Source organism: Oryctolagus cuniculus, chromosome 17 (genome assembly GCF_051225735.1).
Source record: "Oryctolagus cuniculus isolate XC-2025 breed Fujian yellow rabbit chromosome 17, ASM5122573v1, whole genome shotgun sequence".
NCBI classification, from domain to species: domain Eukaryota; kingdom Metazoa; phylum Chordata; class Mammalia; order Lagomorpha; family Leporidae; genus Oryctolagus; species Oryctolagus cuniculus.
The window spans coordinates 11,207,492-11,232,362 of record NC_142883.1 but is presented as its reverse complement, the minus strand read 5'-3'; the positions used below and the strand labels follow the sequence as shown (position 1 = coordinate 11,232,362).

General features: G+C 51.1%; 1 protein-coding gene across 10 annotated transcripts in view; it reads left to right on the top strand.

Moving 5' to 3' along the window:
• ARSG (arylsulfatase G) overlaps positions 1-24,871 on the top strand; it is a 130,748-nt gene that overhangs the window by 74,191 nt on the left and 31,686 nt on the right. For 4 of the 10 annotated variants that reach the window (XR_007911558.3, XM_051825880.3, XM_070060404.2 and 1 more), the window contains 5 exons: positions 458-505; positions 2,858-2,969; positions 5,367-5,504; positions 18,039-18,235; positions 19,524-19,604. Coding sequence is in view for 9 of the 10 variants with exons in the window: in XM_051825880.3 (XP_051681840.3) it covers positions 458-505; positions 2,858-2,969; positions 5,367-5,504; positions 18,039-18,235; positions 19,524-19,604 (576 nt within the window). In the remaining variant the exon portion in view is untranslated. Of the gene's footprint in view, positions 1-52; positions 204-457; positions 506-1,985; positions 2,114-2,857; positions 2,970-5,366; positions 5,505-16,777; positions 16,903-18,038; positions 18,236-19,523; positions 19,605-24,871 lie in introns of those variants that run through there. The other 6 variants (XM_089318212.1, XM_089318210.1, XM_051825882.3 and 3 more) reach the window with 6 other exon arrangements.

Below are 24,871 nucleotides of genomic sequence, written 5' to 3'. Positions count from 1 at the left end.
GCGGGCTGCTGACGTTGACCAGAGAGAAAGGCAATGAAGCCAGATGGGAACCGGGTATTTCTGAGATGATGTGCAGGTGCACCTGCGTGCTGAGCCACCCAGGGTGCGGAGGCAGAGTCGGGGGACAGCAGACTGCATGGGACTGCTGGACCCTCTTTGAGAGGCGGAAGCTCAGCCTGCTGCCTTCTCAGCTCCTGGCGATGGTCTGTCTTCCCCTTTTACTGTGTGCTTTCCTACATGGGTCCTGAGTCGTCCCTGCTGGCTTTCTGTCTCTCTGTGGATGCCCTCCTGGATCCAGAGAGCTAAGCATGGCTTCTGCCATGCATCTGCAGCCTCTCTGGACTGGTCCTCAGTCAAGGGCCAAGTCTGTGGAGAGCTGAGTGTGAGATCGGCCCCTCCAGGCATCTGGGTGCCTCCATGGGGATCCCCTGAACTTCCCTCTCTGGTTTTTCTACAGGCAAATGGCATCTTGGACACCATGGCTCTTATCACCCCAACTTCCGTGGTAAGAATTCTTGGGGGGATATTACTTGGGAAACAGAAAATGAGGCTCCCTGTTGAAAGGTCTCCATGAACACGTGAGCCACCTGCCCTGGGGGGAATCCCTCCTTCCTTAGGGCATAGCAGGGTCTCAGTGTATTTGCAATGCACCTGCTTGCTGGTGCCTTCCCTGTCCCCCCTCCTTGGTGCCTCTCTGACCCGGCGGCTTTCCTGTCGCAGGCCCATGAGTTTCCTTGCTGTATCCCAGTTCATTGTGCTTCAGGGAACGTTGGGTCCTCCTGAGGTCCAGACCTGGCCTATGCAGTAAGAAGTGACAGTTGTTTCATGAGTTTGCAAGGACCCTGGCCTTGGACCCAGATGAGAGGTGCTGCCTCTTGCCTGCTGCCTGCAGCCTTTCACTGCCACAGGCCTCTCCTCCTCTGGCTTTGGGGTATAGGCCAAGGACAGGCTGTCAGAGCCAGTTTTCTGAAAATCAATTTGCTGAATGACGCATTCTGCAAACATCCAATTCGGCGAATTATCGATGGGTTGTCAAGGTTGCGATTTGTGCCCTTGCTCGCTCTCTCTGACTTTTCATTTCATGTGGAAATTCATGAATTTTCTCTTAAGATTATTTATTTATTTGAAAGGAAGACCAACAGAGGGAAAATAAGGCACACACCCACACCCACATCCAGAGAGAGCGAGAGAGAGCGAGAGTGCTTTCACCTGCTGGTTCACTCCCCAAATGGCCGTGATGATGACTGGAGATGGGCCAGGCTGAAGCCAGGAGCCTGGAACTCCATCCTTTTATCCCACATGGTTGGCAGGAGCTCAACTACTTGGACGCTCTTCTGCTGCTTTCTCAGTGGCATTAGCAGGCAGCTGGATCAGAAGTGGAGCAGCTGAGACTTGAACCAGATGCGGGTGTTACAGGCAGTAGCTTAATCTGCTGTGCCACAACATTAGCTCCTGTTTCTGGTCCTTCACAGAAACAGTGTGCTACCCCTCGTCTAGACTCAGCCTGACACCAAGTACAGCCACATTTCAATGCTATGGGGTGTCCACATCTGTTTGTACAGGTCAAGTTAGCTGGGACATGTTGGGTGGCTTTTTGGTCTTGGTTTTTTTGCCAGTACAATAATCATAACAATAACTACTAGCCATTCTGTAGACAAAGCATATTGGGTTGACAAAGACCTAATGTCCTAATTCAAAGAGTGCATGGCTGATGGAGAGGACCCATGTCACCCAGGCTGATGGGGAATCCATGGGCTGTACTGGGACTAGAAGTGGAATGGAGGAGGGGGGCTAGCAGGGTGTGGTGAGGAGTGGGAAATCCTACAGGAAACTTGACCCTAGAACTAGGACAGGAATACCGATGCAGTGTCACCTGTGGAGACACAGAGCAGGGAGTTCCAGGTGAAGCCCTTGAGGCCTCCAAGTGTGAGGCACCTGGAGACTGCAAGGTGCCTTGGTTAGTCTGGGAAAAGTGCTTATGGAGCAAGCCTATGGAGGGAGGGCAGGAGATGAAGCCGAAGGTGCCACTCCCCCTTCTCACTGACTTAGATCTTGAGGCCACTGATAAATAACAGGTGCTTGGGAGATTCAAGTCCTGTCTACCCCTAGGAACGTAAGTAAGCTCTCTGGTGATTGAGAAAAGCTTCCTGTGGGAGAGTTTGTGCATGCTAGTTGCATGTGTACCTGTATCCTTTGGATGAAAGCTTGGGCTGGAAAAGAGAAAGGCTGAGGGAGGATATTGGGGCAACCTTGACACAAGGTGTGCAGGTCTCAGCACTCACATGCTGCCTTGTCTCATCTCCATCCCACCACCCTGAACCTGAACTTGCCAACCTTCTAAGTCCCAGCTGAAATGCCCTGTCTTTCAAGGAGTATCTTGAGATTCCCGCTTCCAACTCATCCCACTGCATTTATCTGATTGGTTGGTTCATCTGTCCATCTCCTGCAGCTTAATCTACACGCATGTGGATTTCATTTTCCCTTCAAATGGAAAGTCTCTGAAGGGCAGACTTTATTCTTTTATCCCTTAGAGTGCCATGCACACAGCAGATTTTCACCAGATATTAATTGATCATGTCCATAATTTCACCAAGATTGTTAGGTGTCCACTTATTCTCTCTACTTCCTTGGAAACATTGCAAGATGTTTTGCAGATCTAATCTTATAGCCAGAACCCAACAAAGTGATTTTCTTTGCATACTACAAAAGAATATTAATCAAATCCTCTTTTAATTACATACTCCATAGCACTGCAATATTAAATCAAAGGAAATTAAATTTTTGTCTTGAGTATAAGAAGGCAGGCATGTGGCACAGCAGCCAAGTGGGGGATGCTCACCAGTTGTTTCTTTTCCAGGTTTTGATTACTATTTTGGAATCCCATACAGCCATGACATGGGCTGTACTGACAGCCCAGGCTACAACTACCCTCCTTGTCCAGCGTGTCCACAGCGGGATGGGCCATGCAGGTAATGTCAGCCAACCCATTGGCTATGGCGTGAGAACAATGTGAAGTGTTAAAGCTGTGGTCCACAGGAAACCAGTGGAAGATGCAGATGGGACGGTTAAGGCCGCAGATAAGATTGTGTGCCCAGTGCCCATTTAAAGGCCTGGTTTGCACAGAATGCAAGAAAGCTTTCAGCAAAGATGAGGTCCACAGACTTCTTCTGATGCAATTTTCCAGTTTTGGATCGATTAGCCCAGCTGGGGAGAACCCTGTGCTGCCAAAGACTCGCTCAGCAGAGTCTCTCCCTCCTCCTGTGCCTGCTGATGGTGCTCCAGGACCACAGACACTGCACATAGGGAGGGAGCTGGGGGAGAGAGAGAGAGCACGGGCTGCTTTTGAGCTGCTTTCCCAGGGACAAGCCAGCCAGCGCTCTGACAGTGGAATGCCGTGCAGGTGCTAAACAGGATGTTTTTAAACATATTCAATGAAATGGGAAAACGTTCAGGATATAATGGCAAGTGTAAAAAGCAGGAAACAAGCCAACAACAGTATGATCTTAATTACCTCTGGAGAGAGACTCTGAGAGGCCAAAATGTTAATAGGGGCTCACTCTGCTTGGTGGGGCTAAGAGTTTTCGTTTTCTTCTTTTTCATTGAAGTACCCAAGTACTCTGTAAAAAGCATATGATACCTCTGTGGTAGAAAAAGACACCAGGCCTGGCTCGGTGATGAACACCACGAGCCATGTACTGCTCTGGCGCACACAGGGCACCGAGGTTATGTTGAAGGCCACAGGTGTCTGGGCCACTTGGGAAAGTGAATCTCAGCTGGCTCATTAATAACACCATGGTTAGTGTAATGAGGGCTGTTTGTTGAGAAATTGTTACATTCTAGGCACTCCCTAGGTTTATCTGTAATCCACTGTGGGAAGCAGGTATTGACCTGATTTTACAGGCAAAGAAGCTTGCTTTGCCCAAGTCACATGGGAACTGGTAAGGGTAGGAGTGGAGATTCCAATCTGCTTCTGTATCTTTGCTTCTCAAAGTGTGGTCGTTGGACTAGCATCCTGGCTGTCAGCTGGAGATGCAGGAATTCAGGCCCCGCTCTCGGGTCTGCGTTTTAACAGGACGCCCAGGGATTCGCCTGCACTTTACACGGTGCAGGGTAAGGCCCGGGAGCATGTCACCGCCCTCCTGAGCAACTGTGACCTGAGACTCACACCTGTAATCCTGGCTGTGGGAAGGAGTGACACACCAGCCAGCTTCTTTTTACTGCATGTTCAAATCAAATAGGAAAAAAAGAAGGGGAGCGAAAGGAGGGTGTCAATGATGGTGAAAAGCTGATGCATTCAACAGAAATGCAAATTAGTGAGATGATGCCTGGTGGGTTGATAACCCTTATTTCTTTCTTTCTTTAAAAATTGTGATCCTTGGCCAGTTACCTACCCAGTCTGACCTTTTGTTTAAGCTGTTATCATGGGATGGGTGTGTGTGTGTGTGCACAGGTGTGGCAGGGAGTTTCTGTGTCTTCCCAAGTTCTTCCCTGAACTACAGGGCAGTGTACCCTAAAGGTCCTGGGACTGCCTGCCCGAGAGGGCTCCTGCTAGCCGCTTCTCTCTCGGTGGCTCTCAGCTTCTCTCCTGGCTCTCTGTGGCCACTGCAGAGCCCGAGCACGCCAAGCAAGATGCAGAGCTCTAGCCATTTGTGGCTCCTTTAGATCTCTGGGCGCCCCTGAAAACAGGGTGTGGGGAACCCCATGATCTAGATAAGGAAACTGAAGTTCTGATTGCTTAGGAAACTTGCCGAGAGCATGAGCCCAGGAGTTACTCAACCCTGTGGCAGGTTCACTTCAGCCCGTCAGACCAGGGCTGGGCTGGTGGTTTCCAGGACACGCTATTGGTTTGACTCCACCCCTTTTTTCTCAATTGCTAAGATTTCCCCAACATCTCCAGACATGGCTTAAAATTAAATTCTTATATATTCTGTCCAGTTGCCAAACTTCATGTGACATGAAGTTGTCTGCCGTTGGCTTGGGAAAATGTCAAACATTACACATGATGCAGGAGGCTGTCAGGCGGTCGGGCAGTGCGGACAGCCAGTGGTGGGCTCACAACTGGCTAGTGGACTCTGCTTGAAATAATTCAGCCTGTTTAGACCTCAGTTTCTCTCTCTGCAAAATGGGAGTAATAATACGCCTCGCTCTGGGGTCTTTGTGGCTGGCTTGTTGGAGGAGAACAGTCATCTATTCAAAGGGAATGGAAGGAAGCTATGATGGTTTCACTCTTGGAGGAAGTGACCAAGTGGCAGATCCTTGGGGCCACTCTGCCAGTGTCGTGTGAATCGCTTCATGACCTTTTGCTCTGCCCCACCATGACACGGCTCATGGAGATGAGCACTCTGCTCTCTGTGCTCCCCACACAGCAGGCTCAAGAGAGACTGCTACTCGGACCTGGCCCTTCCTCTCTACGAAAACCTCAACATCGTGGAGCAGCCCGTGAACCTGAGCAGCCTTGCCCAGAAGTACGCGGAGAAAGCGACCCAGTTCATCCAGCACGCAAGGTATGGAGCCCCCTGCTGCCGCGCACCCTTCCACGCACGCTGTGGCGGAGTTTCGTTGCCCAGCCAAGACGGATGCCTGCGAGTCTTCTGTAAGACCCCCAGTGCTGGGTTAGAAGCTCCGCGGCGTCCCTGAGGGCTTCCCTGCAGCTGCCTTTGATCTTGCTCCCTGCACGGTGATTACCATTCTGTCCCCTCCCACAAGACACAGGCTCCTGAGGTTAGCACCTGCCCGCTGTATTTGGGGCACTCAGGGCATCCGTAGAACGTGTCAGCTGACAGGGTGGATTAGTTGCCTGCTGCTGCTGGGACAAACCACTGCCAGTTTCGCGGTGAAAACGGCAGTGACTTACTCCCCTGTAGACCTGGAGGCCTCACGTGTACAGTCTTAGGGGACTGAAACCAGGGGGTCCCCACCACAGCAAGGCTGTTTGCTTCTGGGGGTGGAATCTCCGTGGCTTGTGACTGCCTCATTCTAATCTCTGCTACTGTTGTGCCATTTCATCTTCTGTCATTGGATCTCCTGGCTCCCTCTTCTAAGGACGCCTGTCTTTTTATTATTGTTGTTGTTATTTTAAACTTTTTATTTAAGGCATACAAATTCCACGTATACAGGTTTAGGAACATAGTGATACTTCCCATGCTACACTCCCTCCCGCCCACGCCCCCACCCTTCCTCCTCCTTCCTCTCCTAATGCTCTCTCAATTTTTACCATGATCTACTTTCAATTTACTTCATACTCATAAGATTAACCCTACACTAAGTAAAGAGTCCAACAAATAGTAAGAAAAAGAAGAAGAACGAAAACACCACCTTTTAGGGCTGTAAGCAATGATCGAAGCTCAGAATACAAGGTCACCTGGGATTGCAGGAGAATGGGATAATCTCCATGGCTCAAGATCCTTAACGTAATCCAGTCTGCAGAGTCCCTTTTACTACAGCAGATCACAGTCCCAGGTCCCAGGGATTCCACTGGGCATTCCTTTGGGGCCACTATTCATTCAACCACACAAGGATGGTATCTCCCAGCATTCGCAGGGGCCAGGCTGGCAACCTTAAAGGGGGACGCAGGCTCAGTATAGGGCTAGGAAGGGATGGGGCCTGCAGTGAACTTTAAGCCCACACCCCTTCTAAAGGGCAGCCCCCACTTCGTTCCAGCTGCTTGTCGCTTTTCTGTGGGATGTGAGCCTGGAGCGCCAGATCTTCCACTTCTGCCATGGAGACCGGAAACCTGGCTCTGATGAGAAATCTGATATTTAAATGTCAGAAACTGCTAATTAAAAATAGCCAAAGAGCAAGTGTTTGATCTGGTGGTTCAGACATTGACTAGGATGCCTGAGTCCCAAGTCAGGGTGCATGGGTTCAACAGCTGACTTGAGCCCCCAGTTCCGCCTTCCTGCTGATGCAGATCCTGGGAGGTAGCAGTCACAGCATGTGGGAGATCCAGAATAAAGTTCCCCTGACTCCGGGCTTCAGGCCAGCAATTGAGAGCCTTTGGGAAGTGAACCAGTGAATGAAAGATCTCTCTCTGCTTCTCACATAAACAAATAAAATGTTGTTCTTGTTTTTCTAAAAGATGTATTTTATTTATTTGAAAGGTGAAGTTAGAAGGAGAGACAGGGATCTCCCTTTCTCTGGTTCACTCCCCAAAAGGCCTCAATGGCCAGGGTTGGGCCAGACCGAAGCCAGGAGCCAGGAGCTTCTTCCTGGCCTTCCACATCGTGGATGTGGAGGTGCAAGCACTTGGGCCATCCTCTGCTGCTTTCCCAGGTGCCTTAGCAGGGATCTGGATAGGAAGTGGAGCAGAGTTAGTGAGAGAGAGAGACAGAGAGGAAAGGTCCTCCTTTTCCCGTTGGTTCACCCCCCAAGTGGTCACTAAGGCCGATGCGTTGCAGCTGGCAACTGCGCCAATCCGAAGCCAGGAGCCAGGTGCTTCTCCTGGTCTCCCTTGTGGGTGCAGGGCCCAAGGACCTGGGCCATCCTCCACTGCACTCCCGGGCCACAGCAGAGAGCTGGACTGGAAGAGGAGCAACCGGGACAGAATCTGGCGCCCCGACCGGGACTAGAACCCAGGGTGCTGGCACCGCAGGCGGGGGATTAGCCTAGTGAGCCATGGCGCTGGCCTTGAATGTTTTTTAAAAACTCAAAACTGAAAAGCAGAGGGACAAGTTGCGTATTTGTGTGACGAGGACTGGTTTGAGTCTCTGTTGGGTCAGAGTGAAGAGTGGACTTGGTGAAATTCTGAACAACTGCCAAATTGTACACGCTCGTCTTGGCTGCCAGACATAGCCAGCGGGGTGTGATTGCACACACACGGGCACAGACACCAGGGGCACTCACAGTCCCCCACCCCGCCGCCCTGGGACTCGGCTGACCCTGCTGTCTGCCCTCATGCCTCTCCTGCTGTGTCTTATCTTTCTCCCTAGAGCATCAATTCCTCAGGCCAGTGGAATGGTTTCTGGTAGGCCTTTTGATGTGTTCCACAGCCTTCGCCCAAGGGGGCAAGAAAAAACCCTGCAGCTCCGCCATCTTCCTGAGCCACATTAAAAGTGGCCTCACCTTGGAGGAGGGTGTGGGATCTTTGAATGTGCAGGATCCCCTGGCCCTTGCTCTGCCCCGCTGGGCTTTGCAGGGGGAAGGTCAGCAGTCAACTTGCCTTCAGGACAGTGGTTCCTCCAAGCACTACAGATGGCGTCTTCACTGTGGGTCAAGGTTTCGTGGAGAGCCACGGTGCAAGGGTAGGGCTCCTTCTCCCCTGGGAAGGCTGACCCAACTCCTGGCTCCCTGGAGTTTTCAGAGGGTTTCAGGCTCCTGTGGCAGTGGAGGCATAGCGGCTGCGGGGGAGCAGTCATTTCCCACTTTGCCGTTGGCTGTGCCCCAACACAGCGCTCTAAGGGGGCCGGTGGCACCCTGCTGGGGACGAGGGACCACTGAATGCTCGCGCTGGAGTGGGCACGGTGCCTGGACATCCCCAGCTGATCAGTTAGGTAAAAGAGCAATCAGCCCACAGTTTCCTTATCACATGGAAAAGGCGAAGCGTGTGTGATTTATTAATTACTCAAGAGCAGAGGGGCTGGCTTTTAGCTTTGCAGACGGCACTTCCGAGGCAGGTGCTTGTCTCAAGGCGTAAATCTGCCGATTCTTCTGCTACTTTCTGAGCAGCTGCCTGGAAAAACCTCCGCATCCTGCCCCCTTCTCCTCTGAGACCCCTGCCTCTACCTCAAGCCCCTCTCCCTGCTTGGACCTGTTTGTCCATGGACTCCACAGTAGCAGGCAAAGCAGGGGAAAAAAAAGGAGAGAGTAGATGGCTGGGCTTCTTCTTGCCACAGGGTCTGGGACTGTACATTGAGTCTGTCTAGGGAATACAGGGTTTGACAAGGTTGAGCAGGTGGGGCATAGGCTGAACAGTGGCCCAGGCTCTTTGAAATCAGAGTGATGTGGGAATCCAGAGCACGGTCAGTGTTCCAGGCTGTTCCAGGCTGTCTGTGTTCTCCAGCTTCATACATGGAGACCCTAACCCCTAGTGGGATAGCATTAGGAGGTGGAAGATGATTTGGGTTAGATGAGGCCGTGAGGGTGGAGCCCCATGATAGGGTTAGTGTCCCTCTAAGAAGACCAAGCATGCTCCCTCTTGTGTGAGCATACAGTGAGGAGACAACTGCCTAGAAGCCAGGAACTGGGCCGTCCCGGACGATGGGCGCCCAGCCTCCGGAACTGAAACGCAGCTGCTCGTGGTTTTAGCCAGCCAAGCAGCCTGAGACACAGGGCGTTTGTCACTCAGAACCACGCCCTGGAGGTGCACACGTGAAAACCAAACCGCAGCTTCCTGGGGCTTCAGCTTTGGATCTGCTACATTCCCCTCCACTTGACCCCTCCCTGTCATTGCTCTCCCCACTGCTTGTCCAAGGGCCCCCAGGTGGAGCCGTGTCCTCTCCATGGTCTCTGTCAGCCAGCTCCCACCTGGCACCACCAACCAGCCTGCCACCCACACCAGGGAGCCAGGTTCACCTTGACCACCATCACCCCCATTCTTCCTCCTGTTGAGATGCTGGGATGGATAACGGGTGAGTAAAGGAGGGAGTGATGAACGGCTGTGCAGTCACGTCCAATGGTTTCCCCAGCCCCTCTGTTCTCTGCCTTGAGTGGCCACCGTTCACAGCCCACCCGTGGCCCCTCCAGCTTTCACATCTCAGGAGCCTCCTTCATGCCAAACCCTCTTTGGCTCCTCCTCATACTCTTCCATGGCTCCTCCATCATTCCTAAATAATGGTCTTGGGAATTTTTAGTTGCATCTTTCTCTCCCCTGTTCCAGGAGGGTGGAATTCATACCTGTTGTGCTCATGGCTCTGTCCCCATGGGGTCCTGGATAGAGCTCAGTAGACATTAATGAAAGAATGAAATAGAACATGAGTGAGTTACTGAATCCAGCCCCAAAGACGTGCCAGTGTTGTGGCAGGGATGTGAACTAGAACTAGATGTGTCCTTGCCTTTGAGTGGCTCCCATGCTAGCGGGCAAAGGGCTCTGTGAAACCCTGGCTTTACTGCAGGTTGTTTGTATCTCATGGATTCGGCAGTAGGGAAGAAGGGCCATGACAGGACCAGGTGCAGGGGGAGGAGGCCAACCTTGACAGGGAACAGAGGAGGAGCTTGAAGGCTTTGAATGAAAAGTTGGGACCAACAGTGAGTTTAGCCTCCGCTTGCGATGCCGTCATCCCATAAGAGCACCAATTCGAGTCCTGGCTGCTCTGTTTCCAATCCAGCTCCCTGCTAATGCACCTGGGAAAGTAACAGAAGATGACCTAAGTGTTTGGGCCCTTGGTCACCCATATGGGAGACCTGGATGTAGTTCTGGGCTTCTGGCTTCGCCTGGCCTAACCCTGGCCATTGTGGCCATTTGGGGAGTGAACCAGCAGATGGAAGATCTCTCTCTGTGTCACTCTGCCTTTCAAATAAATAAAAATAATTCTTGGGGCCAGCACTATGGCATAACAGGTAAAGCCGCTGCCTGCTGTCCTGGCTTCCCATATGGGCACTGATTTGAGTCCTGGCTGCTCCACTTCCAATCCAGCTCTCTGCTGTGGTCTGGGAAAGCAGTAGAAGATGGCCCAAGTGCTTGGGCCCCCGCACCCGTGTTAGAGACCTGGAGGAAGCTCCTGGCTCCTGGCTTCAGATCAGTGCAGCTCTGGGTGTTGCGGCCATTTGAGGAGTGAACTAGCAGATGGAAAATTCTCTCTCTCTCTCTCTCTCTCTCAGCCTCTGCCTTTCTGTAACTCTGCCTTTCAAATAAGTAAATGAATCTCAAAAAAAAAAAAAAACAAAAAAACAAAAAACAAAACAAAACAAAAAAACCACCACAATTCTTTAAGAATTAAAAGTTTTTGCACAGGATGCCAGGGAAGGTCCTGCAGGAGGGGCAGGCAGAAGCAGGTGAGGCCTGGGCAGGGCAGCCTAGAGGAAGAGCCCGAGCGCGGGAAGGAAGGTAGGGCTGGCTGGGGAGGGCTGCCAAGGCCGCGCTAAGGAGTTTGGACTGATCCAGGGCTACACTGAGCCCCGCTGGGCGTTTTCTTCTTTTCTAAAAATGTGTTTATTTTATTTGAAAGGTAGACAGACAGATGGAAGGCAGTCTGTCTGCAGGTTCACTGCCCACTTGCTTGCAGAGGGGGAGCAGGAGCCCACCGGCTACTCCAACACCTGCTGCAAGGAGGGTCTCCACCGTGGAGGGGAGAGGCTGGGAGCCAGGGATGGCCATGCTGCCTCCCCCCACTCTGCCTGCCTGGCCACCTCCAGGTCACCTCTCTGTCCAGGTGCCAGCGGCAGACCCTGCCTGTGAAGGGGGTGGGGCACGCCCAGGCCTGCTGTTTGCCATTTCAGACCAGATAGCATTTTCCAAGCCCCCGGCTCTCCAGAGCTCCTCCAGGCTCTATCCTGACCTCTCTCTCCTGGAATGTCCCCTCCAGCACCTTCCTAGTTTTTGCTTCTCTGTCTTAATCCTGTTCCCTTTAGAAACCTCTGAAAGCAGAGATAAGCAAACAAAAGATCACTCTGAATTCCACACCTGGGAGATAGGCCCTTTCCCAGAGATCTGAATGCATTCTTCTAGCCTCATTTGATGTTGATGCATAAACATCTTCCCCCTCTGCTTGATTAAGGTGTAGTGGAACTAAGCATATCTTTTTTTTTTTTTTTAAATTTATTTGACAGGTAGAGTTATAGACAGTGAGAGAGAGACAGAGAGAAAGGTCTTCCTTCAGTTGGTTCACCCCCCAAATGGCTGCTGTGGCCGGAACTGCGCCAATCCGAAGCCAGGAGCCAGGTGCTTCCTCCTAGTCTCCCATGCAGGTGCAGGGGCCCAGGCACTTGGGCCATCTTCCACTGCCTTCCCCGAGCCACAGCAGAGAGCTGGACTGGAAGAGGTGTAGCTAGGACTAGAACTGGCACCCATATGGGGTGCCGGCGCCACAGATGGAGGATTAACCAAGTGAGCCACGGCGCGGGCCCCCTAAGCATATCTTTTAAACAAAAGTAAAAGTGCATGATCTGTAGTCAGCTCCCCCCACACCTCAAAAGCATCTGATTTCCCTCCCTTTGTTTTTTCTTTCTTTCTTTTTTAAAGATTTATTTATTGGGGCTGGCACTGTGGCGTAGTGGGTTAAGCCTCTGCCTGTGGTGCCGGCATCCCATATGGGCGCCAGTTCAAGCCCTGGCTGCTCCACTTCTGATTCAGCTCCCTGTGAATGGCCTGGGAAAGCAGTGGAAGATGGCCAAAGTGCTTGGACCCCTGCACCCACATGGGAGACCCAGAGGAAGCTCCTGGCTCCTGGCTTCAGATCCCTGGATGGAAGACCTCTCTCTCTGTTAACTCTGTCTCTCAAATAAATAAAATATTTAATAAAAATTTTATTATTTATTTATTTGAAAGGCAGAGTTACAGAGAGAGTGGGGGCAGAGACAGAATCTTCCATCCATTGGTTCATTCCCCAGATGGCCACAAGGGTCAGGACTGAGCCAGGCCAAAGCCAGGGGCTAGGAGCTTCATCTGGGTCTCCCACAATGGGTAGCAGGGACCCAAACACTTGGGCCATCCTTCACTGCTTTCCTAGGCCATTAGCAGGGAGCTGGATCAGAAGTAGAGCAGCCAGGACTCGAGCTGGCACCCATGTGGGATGCTGGCGTCGCAGGCCGTGGCTTTGCCTGCTGTGCCACCCTGCCTGCCCTGTTCACCCTGTTTTCCATTTAGCACAGGTGCATAATGAAGAGGTGGCTTAGAGGACAGATGCCTAGGCCAGGCCATTTGCCCTTGCCTGATGGCAGCTGTATGAATTCCAGCCTGGCCTCAGGATACCGGGACAGAGGGACATCCTTGGGCACCATTCATCCACATCACTGCTAGCATGTGTTGTTCATAATTGTTAAGAAACAACAGTGTCTTAAATGCTGAGGGCAGTTAACAATCACAGCCACCTTGTCGGGCAGCTGTGGTTGTCCCCACTTCACATACAACAGGGTAGAAAGTCCTGGGATCTGGGTGTGGGCCTCTCCCTCCTGTGCTCTTCATTGGTCCACTCTGCCATCCCTCATTCATGCCTGGCTCTTTGAATGTCTGGTCCAGGGTTCGAATAGGACTTTGATCGTGGTAGGAGTTTGGAGGATGATGGTGGGGGATGGGACGAAAGATAGACCTTGGGACCTAGCCTAGCCCATATGCAGCAGTGAGCTGGTAGTGGTTTAACAGCCAGTCACATGGCTGGCATCTGCCAGTCTCTGTGGTATAATGTTCTCACTGTGGCTGGTTTCACGCTCCCAAGGAGACGTCGCTGAAGGTGGAGTTGTGCTGGGCAGTAGCACGCTGTTACGTGAAGTTTCCACCGCACAGACACAGCAGATGTAGACAACCTCAACAGCAGAGAGAACAGTCCAATGTAATGGGAACTGACAGATTGTGAGGTTCTATCACCTTTGTTTTTCATATAATTTATTTCATTATAAGCTTACCTAACTGAATTTTTAGCAGTGATCATGTGTTACAGCTGGCTTAAACGTTGCTGAAATTTGAGTCGGTTCTAGCATACTGTTGCACTGTGGCATCTACCATCCCCCCAGGGGGTCACTGCCCTGTTCAGGGTGCCCAGCTTGGCCTTGGATGGTGGGCAAGAAGTAAGTGCCCATTCGCTCCCTTGGTGGGACATCCTTATGCAAGATAGTCTGCCCTCCTGTGCTTTAACATTGCTGGGTGAGTGAGCAGGTACTGTCAATCAGTGCTATCTGATAGAACTCTCTAGAAGGAGAGAAATGTTCTCCAAGTGCATTGTCCAAGATGTAGCCACTGCCATCTGTGGCTCCTGAGCATTTGAAGTAATACTCTCAAACACACACACACACACACACACATTGTGGTTTTGACTTGCATTTCCCCAATAGCTAATGATGTTGAGAATTTCTTCATATATTTGGCGGCCATTTATATTTCTTCTTTCGAGAACTGTCTGTTGAATTCCTTTGCTCATTTCTCAACTGGATTGGTTGTGTTTTTTGTTGTTGAGCTTTTTAAGTTGCTGATATATTTGGGATATTAATGATTTATCAGGGAGGTGGTTTGCCAATATTTTTTCAGAAACTTTTGCACAGCAAAGGAAATGATCAATAGAGTGAAGAGACAGCCAACAGGATGGGAAAATTTTTTCATTTTATTTTTAATACATAAAGCTTATATATTTTATGGGGTAGCATGCTATTCTCTATGCATACAGACACTGCATGATGTCTGATTGAGGTAAACATACCTATCTCCTCAAACCCAGAGAGAGAAGGAGAGGCAGAGAGAGAGAGAGAGGTCTTCCATCCGCTGGTTCACTCCCCAGTTGGCTGCAATGGCTGGAGCTGCACCAATCTGAAGCCAGGAGCCAGAAGCCTCCTCGGTCTCCCATGGGGGTGCAGGGGCCCAAGGACTTGGGCCATCTTCTACTGCCCTCCCAGGCCATAGCAGAGAGCTGGATGGGAAGTGGAGCAGCAGGGACTTGAACCAGCACCCATATGGGATGCCTACACTGCAGGTGGCAGCTTTAACCGCTATGCCACAGTGCCGGCCCCTATGGTGCATGTTTTGAAAACATTCAAAATCCTTTCATCTAACTTGTTTTAGAGAAACAAATAGTACATTAGCATTATCTATACTACTGTGCAGTAGAACACCAGAGGTTCTTACTCCTATCTAACTATAACTTAGTACCTGGTAATCAGCCTCTCCCCATCCTTTTCTCCCTGCTCTCCCCATCCTCTGGTAACCAGTACTATACTCTTTTTTTCTTTCTCTCTTTTTTTTTTAGAGAGTTATTTATGTATTTGAAAAATAGAGTTACAGAAAGAGAGGGAGAGACAGAGAGAGAGAGAGCCTCACCTGGTTGGTTCACTCCCAAAACGGTCACAATGACCAGGGCTGGGCCAGGCTGAAGATAGGAGCCAGGAGCTTCTTCTGGGTCTCCCTTATGGGTGAAAGAGACCCAAGCACTGGGACCATCTGCTGCTGCTTTCCTGGGCACATTAGCAGGGAGCTGGGTTGAAGGGGATGCTGGCACTGCAGTGGTAGCTTAATCTGCTTTGCCACAACACCAGCTCCTATTATACTCTTAAGTTCTATAATATCACCTATTTGTAGGCATCACACATTAGTGAGATCATGTGATGTTGTCTTCCTGTAGTTGGTTTCATTCACCTAACATAATGACCCCAGTTCCATCCATGTCGATGTGAATGGTAGGATTTCACCCTTTTTTATGGTCAAGTAGTAGTCATTGTGCTGTGTGCACCATTTTCTTTATCCATTCATCGGCGGATGGACACTTAGGTTGTTTCCAGATTATTTTTTTTTAAAGATTTATTTATTTATTTATTTGAAAGACAGAGTTACACAGAGAGAGAAGGAGGCAAAGAGAGAAGAGGTCTTCCATCCTCTGGTTCACTCCCCAAAATGGCAGCAATGGCCGGAACTGGGCTGATCCAAAGCCAAGGAGCCAGGAGCTTCTTCCAGGTCTCTCACATGGGTGCAGGGGCCCAAGGACCTGAGCCATATTTCACTGCTTTCCCAGGTCATAGCAGAGAGATGGATCAGAAGTGGAGCAGTGGGGATTCGAACCAGCGCCTATATGGGATGCCGGCACTGCAGGCGGCAGCTTCACCCACTGTGCCACAGTGCCAGCCCCTGTTTCCATATTCTTTTTTTTTTTTTTTAAGATTTTATTTATTTATTTGAAAGTCATAGTTGCACAGAGAGAGGAGAGGCGGGCGGGGGGTGTCTTCCATCCACTGGTTTACTCCCCAGTTGGCTGCAACAGCTGGAGCTGCACTGATCTGAAATCAGGAGCCAGGAGCTTCTTCCGGATCTCCCATGCAGGTGCAGGGGCCCACGCACTTGGGACATCTTCTACTGCTTCCCTAGGCCATAGCAGACAGCTGCATTGGAAGTGGAGCAGCCAGGTCTCGAACCGGTGCCCATATGGGATGCCGGCGCTTCAGGCTGGGTGTTAACCTGCTGCACCACAATGCCAGCCCCTCTACTTTACATTTCTACCAATGGTGTACAAGGGTTCTTGATTCCACATCCTTGCCAGTACTTGTTATCTTGTGTCTTTTTGATAAGAGCCCATCTAACTGGAATGAGGTGATATCTCTGTGGTTTGATTGGCATTTCCTTGATGAGTGAGGCTGAGCATCTTTTCACTTAGCTGTTGGCCATTTTATTTTATTTATTTATTTTACTGCTGAGTTGTTTGAGCTCCTTATACATTCTGGGCCCATATATGTACACACACACATTTATATATATACATTTATATATATTGGTATATATATTTGGTATCTATATACATTTATATATATTTTGGTTATTCTTGTTTGGTGTATAACTTGCAAATATTTCCTCCATTCTGTCAGTTTTCACTCTGGTGATGATTTGTTCGTTTTTGCTTTGATTTCCTGTGCTTTAAGGAGCACATTCTAAGACTCTGGATGTTACTGTGGTAGGAATACAAGTGGAATCATATGCTGATTTGTCCTTACTTCACTAAGCATAATATCTTCAAGGTTCATCCATGTTGTAGCATGTGAGGCCCTTACCTTTTAATGTTCCTTAACTTAACCCAAATAGCTGTGTGCGCTTAGTGGCTACTGCACTGTGAGAAATAGCACAAGAAGTGTGGTAGGGAAACTGCTGAGATAGGAAGGTCAAGGCCTCCATCTGGAGACTGAGTCCTGGTTTATGTCTGTCCAAGGTAGTCGAGCACGGGGGCGTCTGGTTAATTGGCCTCCTCCCACATCAGAGTACCTGGGTTCGAGATCCAGCTCTGCTCTTCACTCCAGCCTCCTTCCTGCTCATGCAGACCCTGGGAGTCGGTGGTGATGGCTCAGGTAATTAGGTTCCTATCGCTTCTCCGCCTTTTGGCCAAGATCAAGTGTAGGTATTTAGGTTCCTGCCACTCATGTGCGACACCTGGATTGGGTTCCTCCCAGCTTCAGCCTCACTGCAGGGCTGTTGTGGGCATTTGGGGAATGAATCAGCAGATGGGAGCTCTGTGTCTCTCAAAAAAAAAAATAATAATAATAATAATAAGAGCAGAGAGCTGAGGGCAAGCACTGTCACAAGGAGCAGACTCTGGGAGCTGGGATGTGGAGGGTTCTGAGAGGCGGGGCTTGCTGCAGAGCTGAGGCTGAGGGGTAGTGTGAACAGGTGCACTGGTGGGAGCACCGGGGCCCAGGTGTGATCCTCGGATGACAGGTGTAACAGGGGCCAAGCTTCCATCACCATCCCAGGGCCGTACTAGACTGAGCCCTCCCACCACCCTTCCCCTGTGTTCTCTGAAAAATGCCCCTCCCCTGAGTGTGGGCTTGGAAGGGGAAAGATTGTGGTTCTGCAGTTGCCTTTGCCCAGGAATGGGGGTGGGAGACAGACGGAAGCCCGGACAGGTAGCAGAGACCACAGAGCCCTTGCCTGGAAGCCAGCCTGGCCCCATCCAAGCCTTTCGTTCTGTACCTCCCGGGGGGGTCAGGGGGTGGTAGAGAGGTGGCCACATGCCTGGGCCTCTAACATAGCCTTGATCTAGCTGTTCCCTGGGTGGTCCCATGCACCCTTGGAAGTCTCTGTGGTCAGCAAGAGCCATCCAGGCATCTCCCAGGCAGAGGCGAGGCTGGGAGTGAATGTGACAGTCTGGATGCTGCAGATTGGAAGATACGCTTGGGTTCCAGAGCAGTTAGAAGCAAGGGCTTTGCTCTCAGCCAGATTGTGAGTTCAAATCCAGGCTCGGTCGCTCATTGGGACATTCTCTCTCCCTTGGCTTTTGCTTCTTCATCTGAAAAGCAGAACTGGGTGGTTATAGTAAGGATGGACTCGGCAGCCTGAGTCCCCAGTAATTAACTCGCAGGAAGTGTTAAAGGTCTATTAATTGGTGACCAAGTAAGTGTGTCCTCCTGAGCTCTCGGGGAAGAAGAGGGCTGGGGACACACAGCAGGGCCTCCTGTGCGGTGACCTCTTGGCTCTCCTGTTTCAGCGCCAGTGGAAGACCCTTCCTGCTCTACGTGGGCCTGGCCCACATGCACGTGCCCTTACCTGCGACCCAGCCACCAGCAGACCCACAGGGCCGAAAGCCGTACCTCGCGAGTCTCCAGGAGATGGACAGGCTTGTGGGCAGGCTCAAGGACAAAGTTGACCGCACAGTGAAAGAAAACACATTCCTGTGGTTTACAGGTAAAGTAATAAAAGCCATCCAGACTAACTGCCGTCTAATGGATAACCCTGCATACATGCCTCGAAGAGCAGAGTCTGGCCAAGTGATCTTCTTCAACAGGATAAGGAGTGGCTTTGAACTTGGGTCCCTGATGATGTTTGTTGGCTTGAATGTTGAGTGCCTGTCCCCTGCGCCCTGCAAGGCTGAGTTTTGGGAAGGTTTGCATAGTGGGAGGAGGTACCTGGTGGCCTTATGTGCATCTGTAGGACCAGGTGCGAATTGTGCTTCATTGTGGTTCTAAGATTCCCTCTTCACCGTGCTCCCTGGGCCCGTAGTCTCCGATCGATGCTAACCACCAGATCTTTGGCTGAATGGCCTAAGGAGAGCTGAGCTAGTGACTCCTTTATTTATTTATTTGAAAACTTTGTTTAAATTTGAGAGGCAGGAAGGCGGGGGGAGGCAGAGAGAGCAAGCTCCCATCTGCTGGGTTGCTCCCTGAATGCCCACAACAGCTGAGGCTGGGCTGGACCAAAGCTGGGAGGTGGGAACTCAGTCTAGGTTTCCCGGGTGAGTGGCAGTGGCTCATATGCTTGAGCCATCGCCACTTTGTCCCAGGTTCCACATTGGCAGGGTTGGTATCAGGAACTGGAGCTGAGTATTGAAAACCCAGGTACTCGGATGTAAAATGTGAAATGTGAAATGTGGGCCTCTTAAACAACATCCTAACCACTAAGCCAAATGCCCTTCCTATAAAGGTTGTAGGCCCTGTTGCCTTGTATGTCTCAGGTCCTATCTGGAGCAAGGGCGGTGGTTACAAGCACTGCTTTGGGGTCACATGGTGACCTAGCTTTGCATCTGTACCATTGGAAAAGTGACCTTCATGCCTCTGGTCCCCATTTCCTTATCTGCTAATGATCTGCCCCTCAGTGTTTTGGAAGGTTCCAGTGTGATATGTGAGAAACATTAGGTGCATAATAGGTGCTCATTAAATAGTTGCAGGGCCTGTGCTGATGACAGTGCCAGTGGCATTGCTGACACTGTGTAGAAACGCAAAGGGCCATAAGGCGGGGGGCTCAAGATGGAGCTGGCTTGGGGCAGGGAAAGCCCCCTGCTGTCTGAAGCTGAGTTCTGTAAGGGTAGGGCTTCCGAGTTGAGTGTGTTTGCTGTTACAGTCCTTCTGTCAGGTCCCTTACTTGTACAGGGCTCTGGGACCCATGAATGTCGGTGAAAGTGTTCACACAGCCTCTTGACCAGTCCATCAGTCCATGTTGCCTTTTTTTTTTTTTTTTTTTTTTTTTTGGTTTCTAGGAGACAACGGCCCCTGGGATCAGAAGTGTGAGCTGGCAGGCAGCGTGGGGCCCTTCATTGGATCGTGGCAAACACATCAAGGTAGAACGTTCAGCTGGGGTCAGTGGATCCCGCTGTGGGTGCTGGGGGGCCTTGGCTGGGGCATGGGATTCTGCCTCTGGATCTTAGGAGGCATCGTTGGAAATGGGAACAGTGGCTCGCCAGCCACCAGCTCCCAGAGAAGCAGCAGGTTGGGACAGGAAGAGTGTTCTCAAAGAAAAATAAAAAAAGGAAAAAAAAATAAGAAGAAAAAAGAAAAAAAAAAAAAAGGAAGAGTGTTCTGCCTGGATCATGCCTTTCTCCCCTCTTCTCCATGGATACCTGCATAGGGAGTGGCCTTCTCCCCGGCAGTCTAGTCACAACCTTCTGACAAATTAGCCTTCCCTTTAGAGTCTTCCTGCCACCCTCGCTCGGCTTCCTCTCTTTCCTCTCGGCATCCCTCCCTGCATCTAAACATGCATACATTTCAGTCATTCAACAAAAACCTAGTGCACAGCTCTGCAAGCTAATGATGTGCCTTGTCTCTGACCCTGTAATAGTGGAAGGAAGGGAGCAGTAGCTCCATGTGCTGATGAAGAAAGAATTCAGGGAGGTAAGCATGTGCACAGCCATACGGTTTGCGAGGATGGAGCCAGGCTTGCCCCGGAAGTTAGTCAGTGCTCTCCCCACCGCACCACACTGCCTCTCACTGCCGCCTCTGTCCCTGTCCAAACATCCTCCAGCCTCCAGCTCAGCTCCCATCTGCTCGCAAAGCCCTGACTTTCGAGAGAACGACCACGCTGAGGACAACTTGGCAGGTGCACCAAAGGCTTAAACAATGTGTATGCTTTTTGATGCATCAATTCCTCCTGTGAGAATTCGTTGTAAGGAAATAATCAGCCAAGTGCACAGTGATGTATGGGGATGGATGTTCATTCTGACACCCTGTTTATTTATTGACCTGGTAACATTTACATGAAATATTTTTCAGCGAATACAACACGTTACAAAGCATATCGTTAATTGATACTTTAGGTATATGTAAAATCTAATTCTATTATAGAAAGATAAGTGTATCATTCTGAGAAAATCTTGAGAGCAGCAACTATAAAGGGATAAATGATTAGCAGTAATCCCTTCTGGGTAGGGGAAGGAGGCCTTTAGTGTATTATTTGTGTCACAAAAATTAGAATTTTTAGCAGGTGTGTGTATCTCCAGGGATCAAAGTGGCGCCTGGCAAGCTTACTCATGTTGAGGAATGTGTGTGGCAGAATTGTGTATCTGGGGCTAGGTGTTCCTGCTGTGTGGCTTCCTGCTGAGCTGTGGCTCCCAGCTGTCCCTGGGTCAGAAGACACACGCTCCCTTTCCTGCTAGTGGGCAGGAGAGCGGCAGTTACCTAGAACTGGAAACTGGCTGTGCCTGGTGTCTGATGGCGAGAAGGAAGCGCTGAGCTCTCGTTTTTGTTTGTCAGCTCTGACCTGGTATCCCTTAGATGAGAACCTTTGAGAGCTAACTGTATGAGCATGTAAGATGGTAGCCACTTCTTATGTCTGGAAATTGAGTCAGGGGTCAGGAGGACTAAGCGGCCCCTCTCCCTCACCTGCTTAGTAAGCTGGCTGCTTTATCTCTTGGGCTGTTACATGGTGTTCCTCTCTGTCTGTTGATCTCTGGTTCATTCCAGTTGAAGAATGCAGAGACTTCAAGGTCTGATTCCTGGAGAGCATTGGGCGGGGCAAAGTTGCTTTGGAGAACCGGAGGTGGATGAGATATGTGTACTGCCTGCCAGCCGCAATAGCCTGCATTGTAACTGGGAGTGGCTTGTTGCATGAGCTGATTGTAATTCCTCCCACTCCGGGACACCCTAGGGCCAGGCTGCGGTCTGGGCTTCAGTGCTGGCTTCGAGAGCCGGGGAAAGGAGGCATGGAGTTGGCTCCTCCTGGGGTCGACTTCTCCTGAGTAACAGTCCAGAGGGAAAGGAGACCAAGGGTGTTAGTAAAACGGTACCGTCTTCCCAAGCCCAGCCTGGCTTACTAGAAGTCAGGTGACCAAATGGCCCAGTCACAAGCGTCAGCTCCAGCCCCACCCTGACGAGATTTGCTGCTCCCACTTCCTTACCTCTGCACAGCTATGTATGTGAGACCTGCTCTCCAAGTACAGGTGGCTCTTCTCTTGTGCACGGGGAGGCAGCCTGTCAGGTTTCCCCACCCGACAGTGAACCTTCTCCCTTATTCCGGTGATGGTGTGTTTTGTGGTGACCTTTGAAAGGACATGGGGGCAACGCTGTGGGCCAGTTGTTCCTCTGTGGACAGCTCTTGGTTCCCTAAGACAACCTGCTGATCTCCGAGGACTCACCTTATCTGTCTCTTCCCCAGCTCCTTACCAGGCAGTGTTGCAGTAGCGAGTCGGGTTTCAGAACACGGATTGAGGCTCTGGGTTGTTCAAAGAACTTTGCCCACTGAGAAACACATTCAGTAGCTGGCACCCTGCAGCCCACCCTCTCTCCCTTCCTCCTGCAGACATGGATGGAGCGCCTACTCTGTCCTATTCCTCTACATGTTAAGTGCCTGCTCTGTGCCAGGAACTGTGCTCAGTGCTGGGTATTAAAAAGATCCCCCAAATTGGACTGGCGCTGTGGCACAGTGGGTTAAGCTGCTACCTGCAATGCTGGCATCCCATATGGGTGCTAGTTTGATTTGCAGCTGCTCCACTTCTGATCCAGCTCCCTGCTAATGGGCCTGGGATAGCAGCAGAAGATGGCCCAAGTGCTTGGGCCCCTGCGTCCACATGGGAGACCTGGAAGAAGCTCCTGGCTCCTGGCTTTGGCCTGGCCCAGCCCCAGCTGTTGTGGTCATCTGGAGAATAAACCAGCAGATAGAAGATCTTTCTTCTCTGTTCTCTCCCTCTCTCTGTAACTCTGCCTTTCAAATAAATAAATAAACTCTACTGCTTTTTCCAGGTCATTAGCAGGGAGCTGGGTCGGAAGTGGAGCAGATAGAACACAAACCAGTGCCCATATGAGATCCTGGAGTCATAGGCAGCAACTTTACCGTAACGCTGGCCTAAGGTGTGGCACTTCTAAGATAACCCTAGGTGACGCCAATGTGCTGGTCCAGGGGCCACACTTTGAGAACTACCGATTGAGAGCATCCGTGTTTAGACAGGGGACTGGAGGCCTCCGAATCCAGAACTTGTAACTCTGGGCCAGTGATTGTCAGGGTGGGGTGCCCAGGCCAGCATCTTTAAGATGTTCTCAGAACTCGTTAGCAATGCAAATTCTAGAGTTCCCTCCTCCCCCAAGCTGCTGAGTCAGACCTGCTAGGGATGGGTCCCACAGTAGCAAGTCCTTCAGGTCCTGTGGATACAGATTAACACCGTCTGCTCTGCCAGGCATCAGCCACACGTAGCTATTCAAATTCAGATTAATTAGAATCCACCTCCTTGGTCACGTGTCGCAGGCTCAGAAGCTGCATGTAGCTGGTGGCAGCCGTACTGGGTGGTGCACACAGGCATCCCTGAGGGCTTGTTTCCGAGATTGAGTCTGAGTCAGCCAGGGTTTGCAGGGGGAGGGTCTGGGCAGGGCTGGGAAGGCCAGGGCAGGCCAGGGCGTGGGCACTGCGCTCTGCAGCTGCCCAGGTGTGTGTGTGCTCGGAGCGTGATCAGGTGGAGTAGAGGGAGACGAAGGTCTCTTCTTCCAGGTGAATGGTTTTGGCCTGTGTTCTAAGAAAAGATGGAAGGGCCTTCAGAGTCAGTGTGACATTATTCAGGTTTTAAAATTGAAGGTGAAATTCACGTCCCATAAAGTTGCCAGTTTCAAAGTATCCAACTCGGTGGCCTTCAGCACATTCGCAGTATGGTGCCTGTTAGGAAAATGGCGCAGTCTTAACTATGACACAGTCTACATCCCCGACACCATCCTAGGCTTGAGCCCCCATTGCTGGAAGCCAGGTGACCCCATGGCCCAACCACCGGTGTCAGCTCCATCCCCATCCTAATGGGATTCGCTGCTCCTACTTCCCTGCCCACCCTGCACCCCCCAACACAGTTTTAAGAGGACTTGTTCCAGAACATGTGGCTCTCTTTCCATCTCCTGATCTTTCTCTCTCCCTCTGTTTCTCTCTCTCTCTCAATCTCTCTTACACTCTCCTTCTCTTTTCCATCTTCTCCCCTTCCCTCCGATCTGTCGGGTTTCCCCCGAAACCCTTTCCCTTACTCTGGCGTTTGGTGTGTTTTGTGGCGGCCTTGCAGTGCCAGCACCTCTGCCTCGTCCCCAGAAGAAAATCCCATTCGCTTTGCACGGTTGCGCCCATCTCCTACTGCCCGCCTCCGCCCCGCTCCTCACTCTGTTCTCAGTGTCACCTCTGACGTCAGCGGGGCTGAATGCCTGAGACAAGCCAGTGACAGAAGTCTCCCGGAGAGGGGCCGGCGTTTGGCACAGTGGTTAAAGCACAGTGTGGGATGTCCACATCCCATGTCAGAGTGCCTGGTTCAAGTCTCACCTTTGCTTTGTATTCCAGTTTCCTGCTAATGCCCACCCTTGGAGGCAGCAGATGATGGCTCAAGTGACTAAGTCCTTGCCACCCACATGGGAGACCCGGATGGAGTTCGTAGCTCCTGGCTTTGACCTGGCCCAACGCCAGCTGTTGTGGACATTTGGGGAGTGGACTAGCAGATGGAAGATCCCTGTCTGTCTTTCTGTCTGTCTCTGACTTTCAAATACAAAATAATCAGCTAAATGTTTTCCAGATACTGTCACATCTGAAAAACAAAGCTCCAGGACTGCCCGCATTCAGCAAATGTCAGAGTGGGAAGAGGCCTCAGTGGGTTTTGTTCCACCACCTTGTTGGCCAAATGGGGAAGCAGCCCCATTAGCACGGAGGGCTTTCCTGAGGCCTGCCGGCCAGCACCCCCATGGAAACGCAGTGGCTGCATGGCTCACACCTCGTTCTACCCGAATGACTGCTCAGCTGTCTGGAAAATCCCGTCTTGCCTCTTTGAGCCTCCCCACTGTCAGGGAAAGTGTCTTTCTCTGCAGTGGCGGTCTGTGGGAGGCGCAGGGGAGAGGTGGAAAGAGCTGGCGGCCCAGGCTGGGCTTCAAGCTCCACATTGCTCCCTGGCGCCCTGTGTGCATTGGTGGGGAACTCAGCTGGGATACTGGGCAGGGAGCACCCAGCCTGTCCTTGGCCTCTACAGATAACCTCCCAAGGCTCGATTCCTTCATTTCTGGCCAAAGCAAGCTGTGTGGAGATGAGGAGAATGGGAAAGGGATGGGGGAAATGCCCTGACCTCTCTCTCTCCCTGAAGCACTGGGCAACTTCACCTACGCGCGCCCC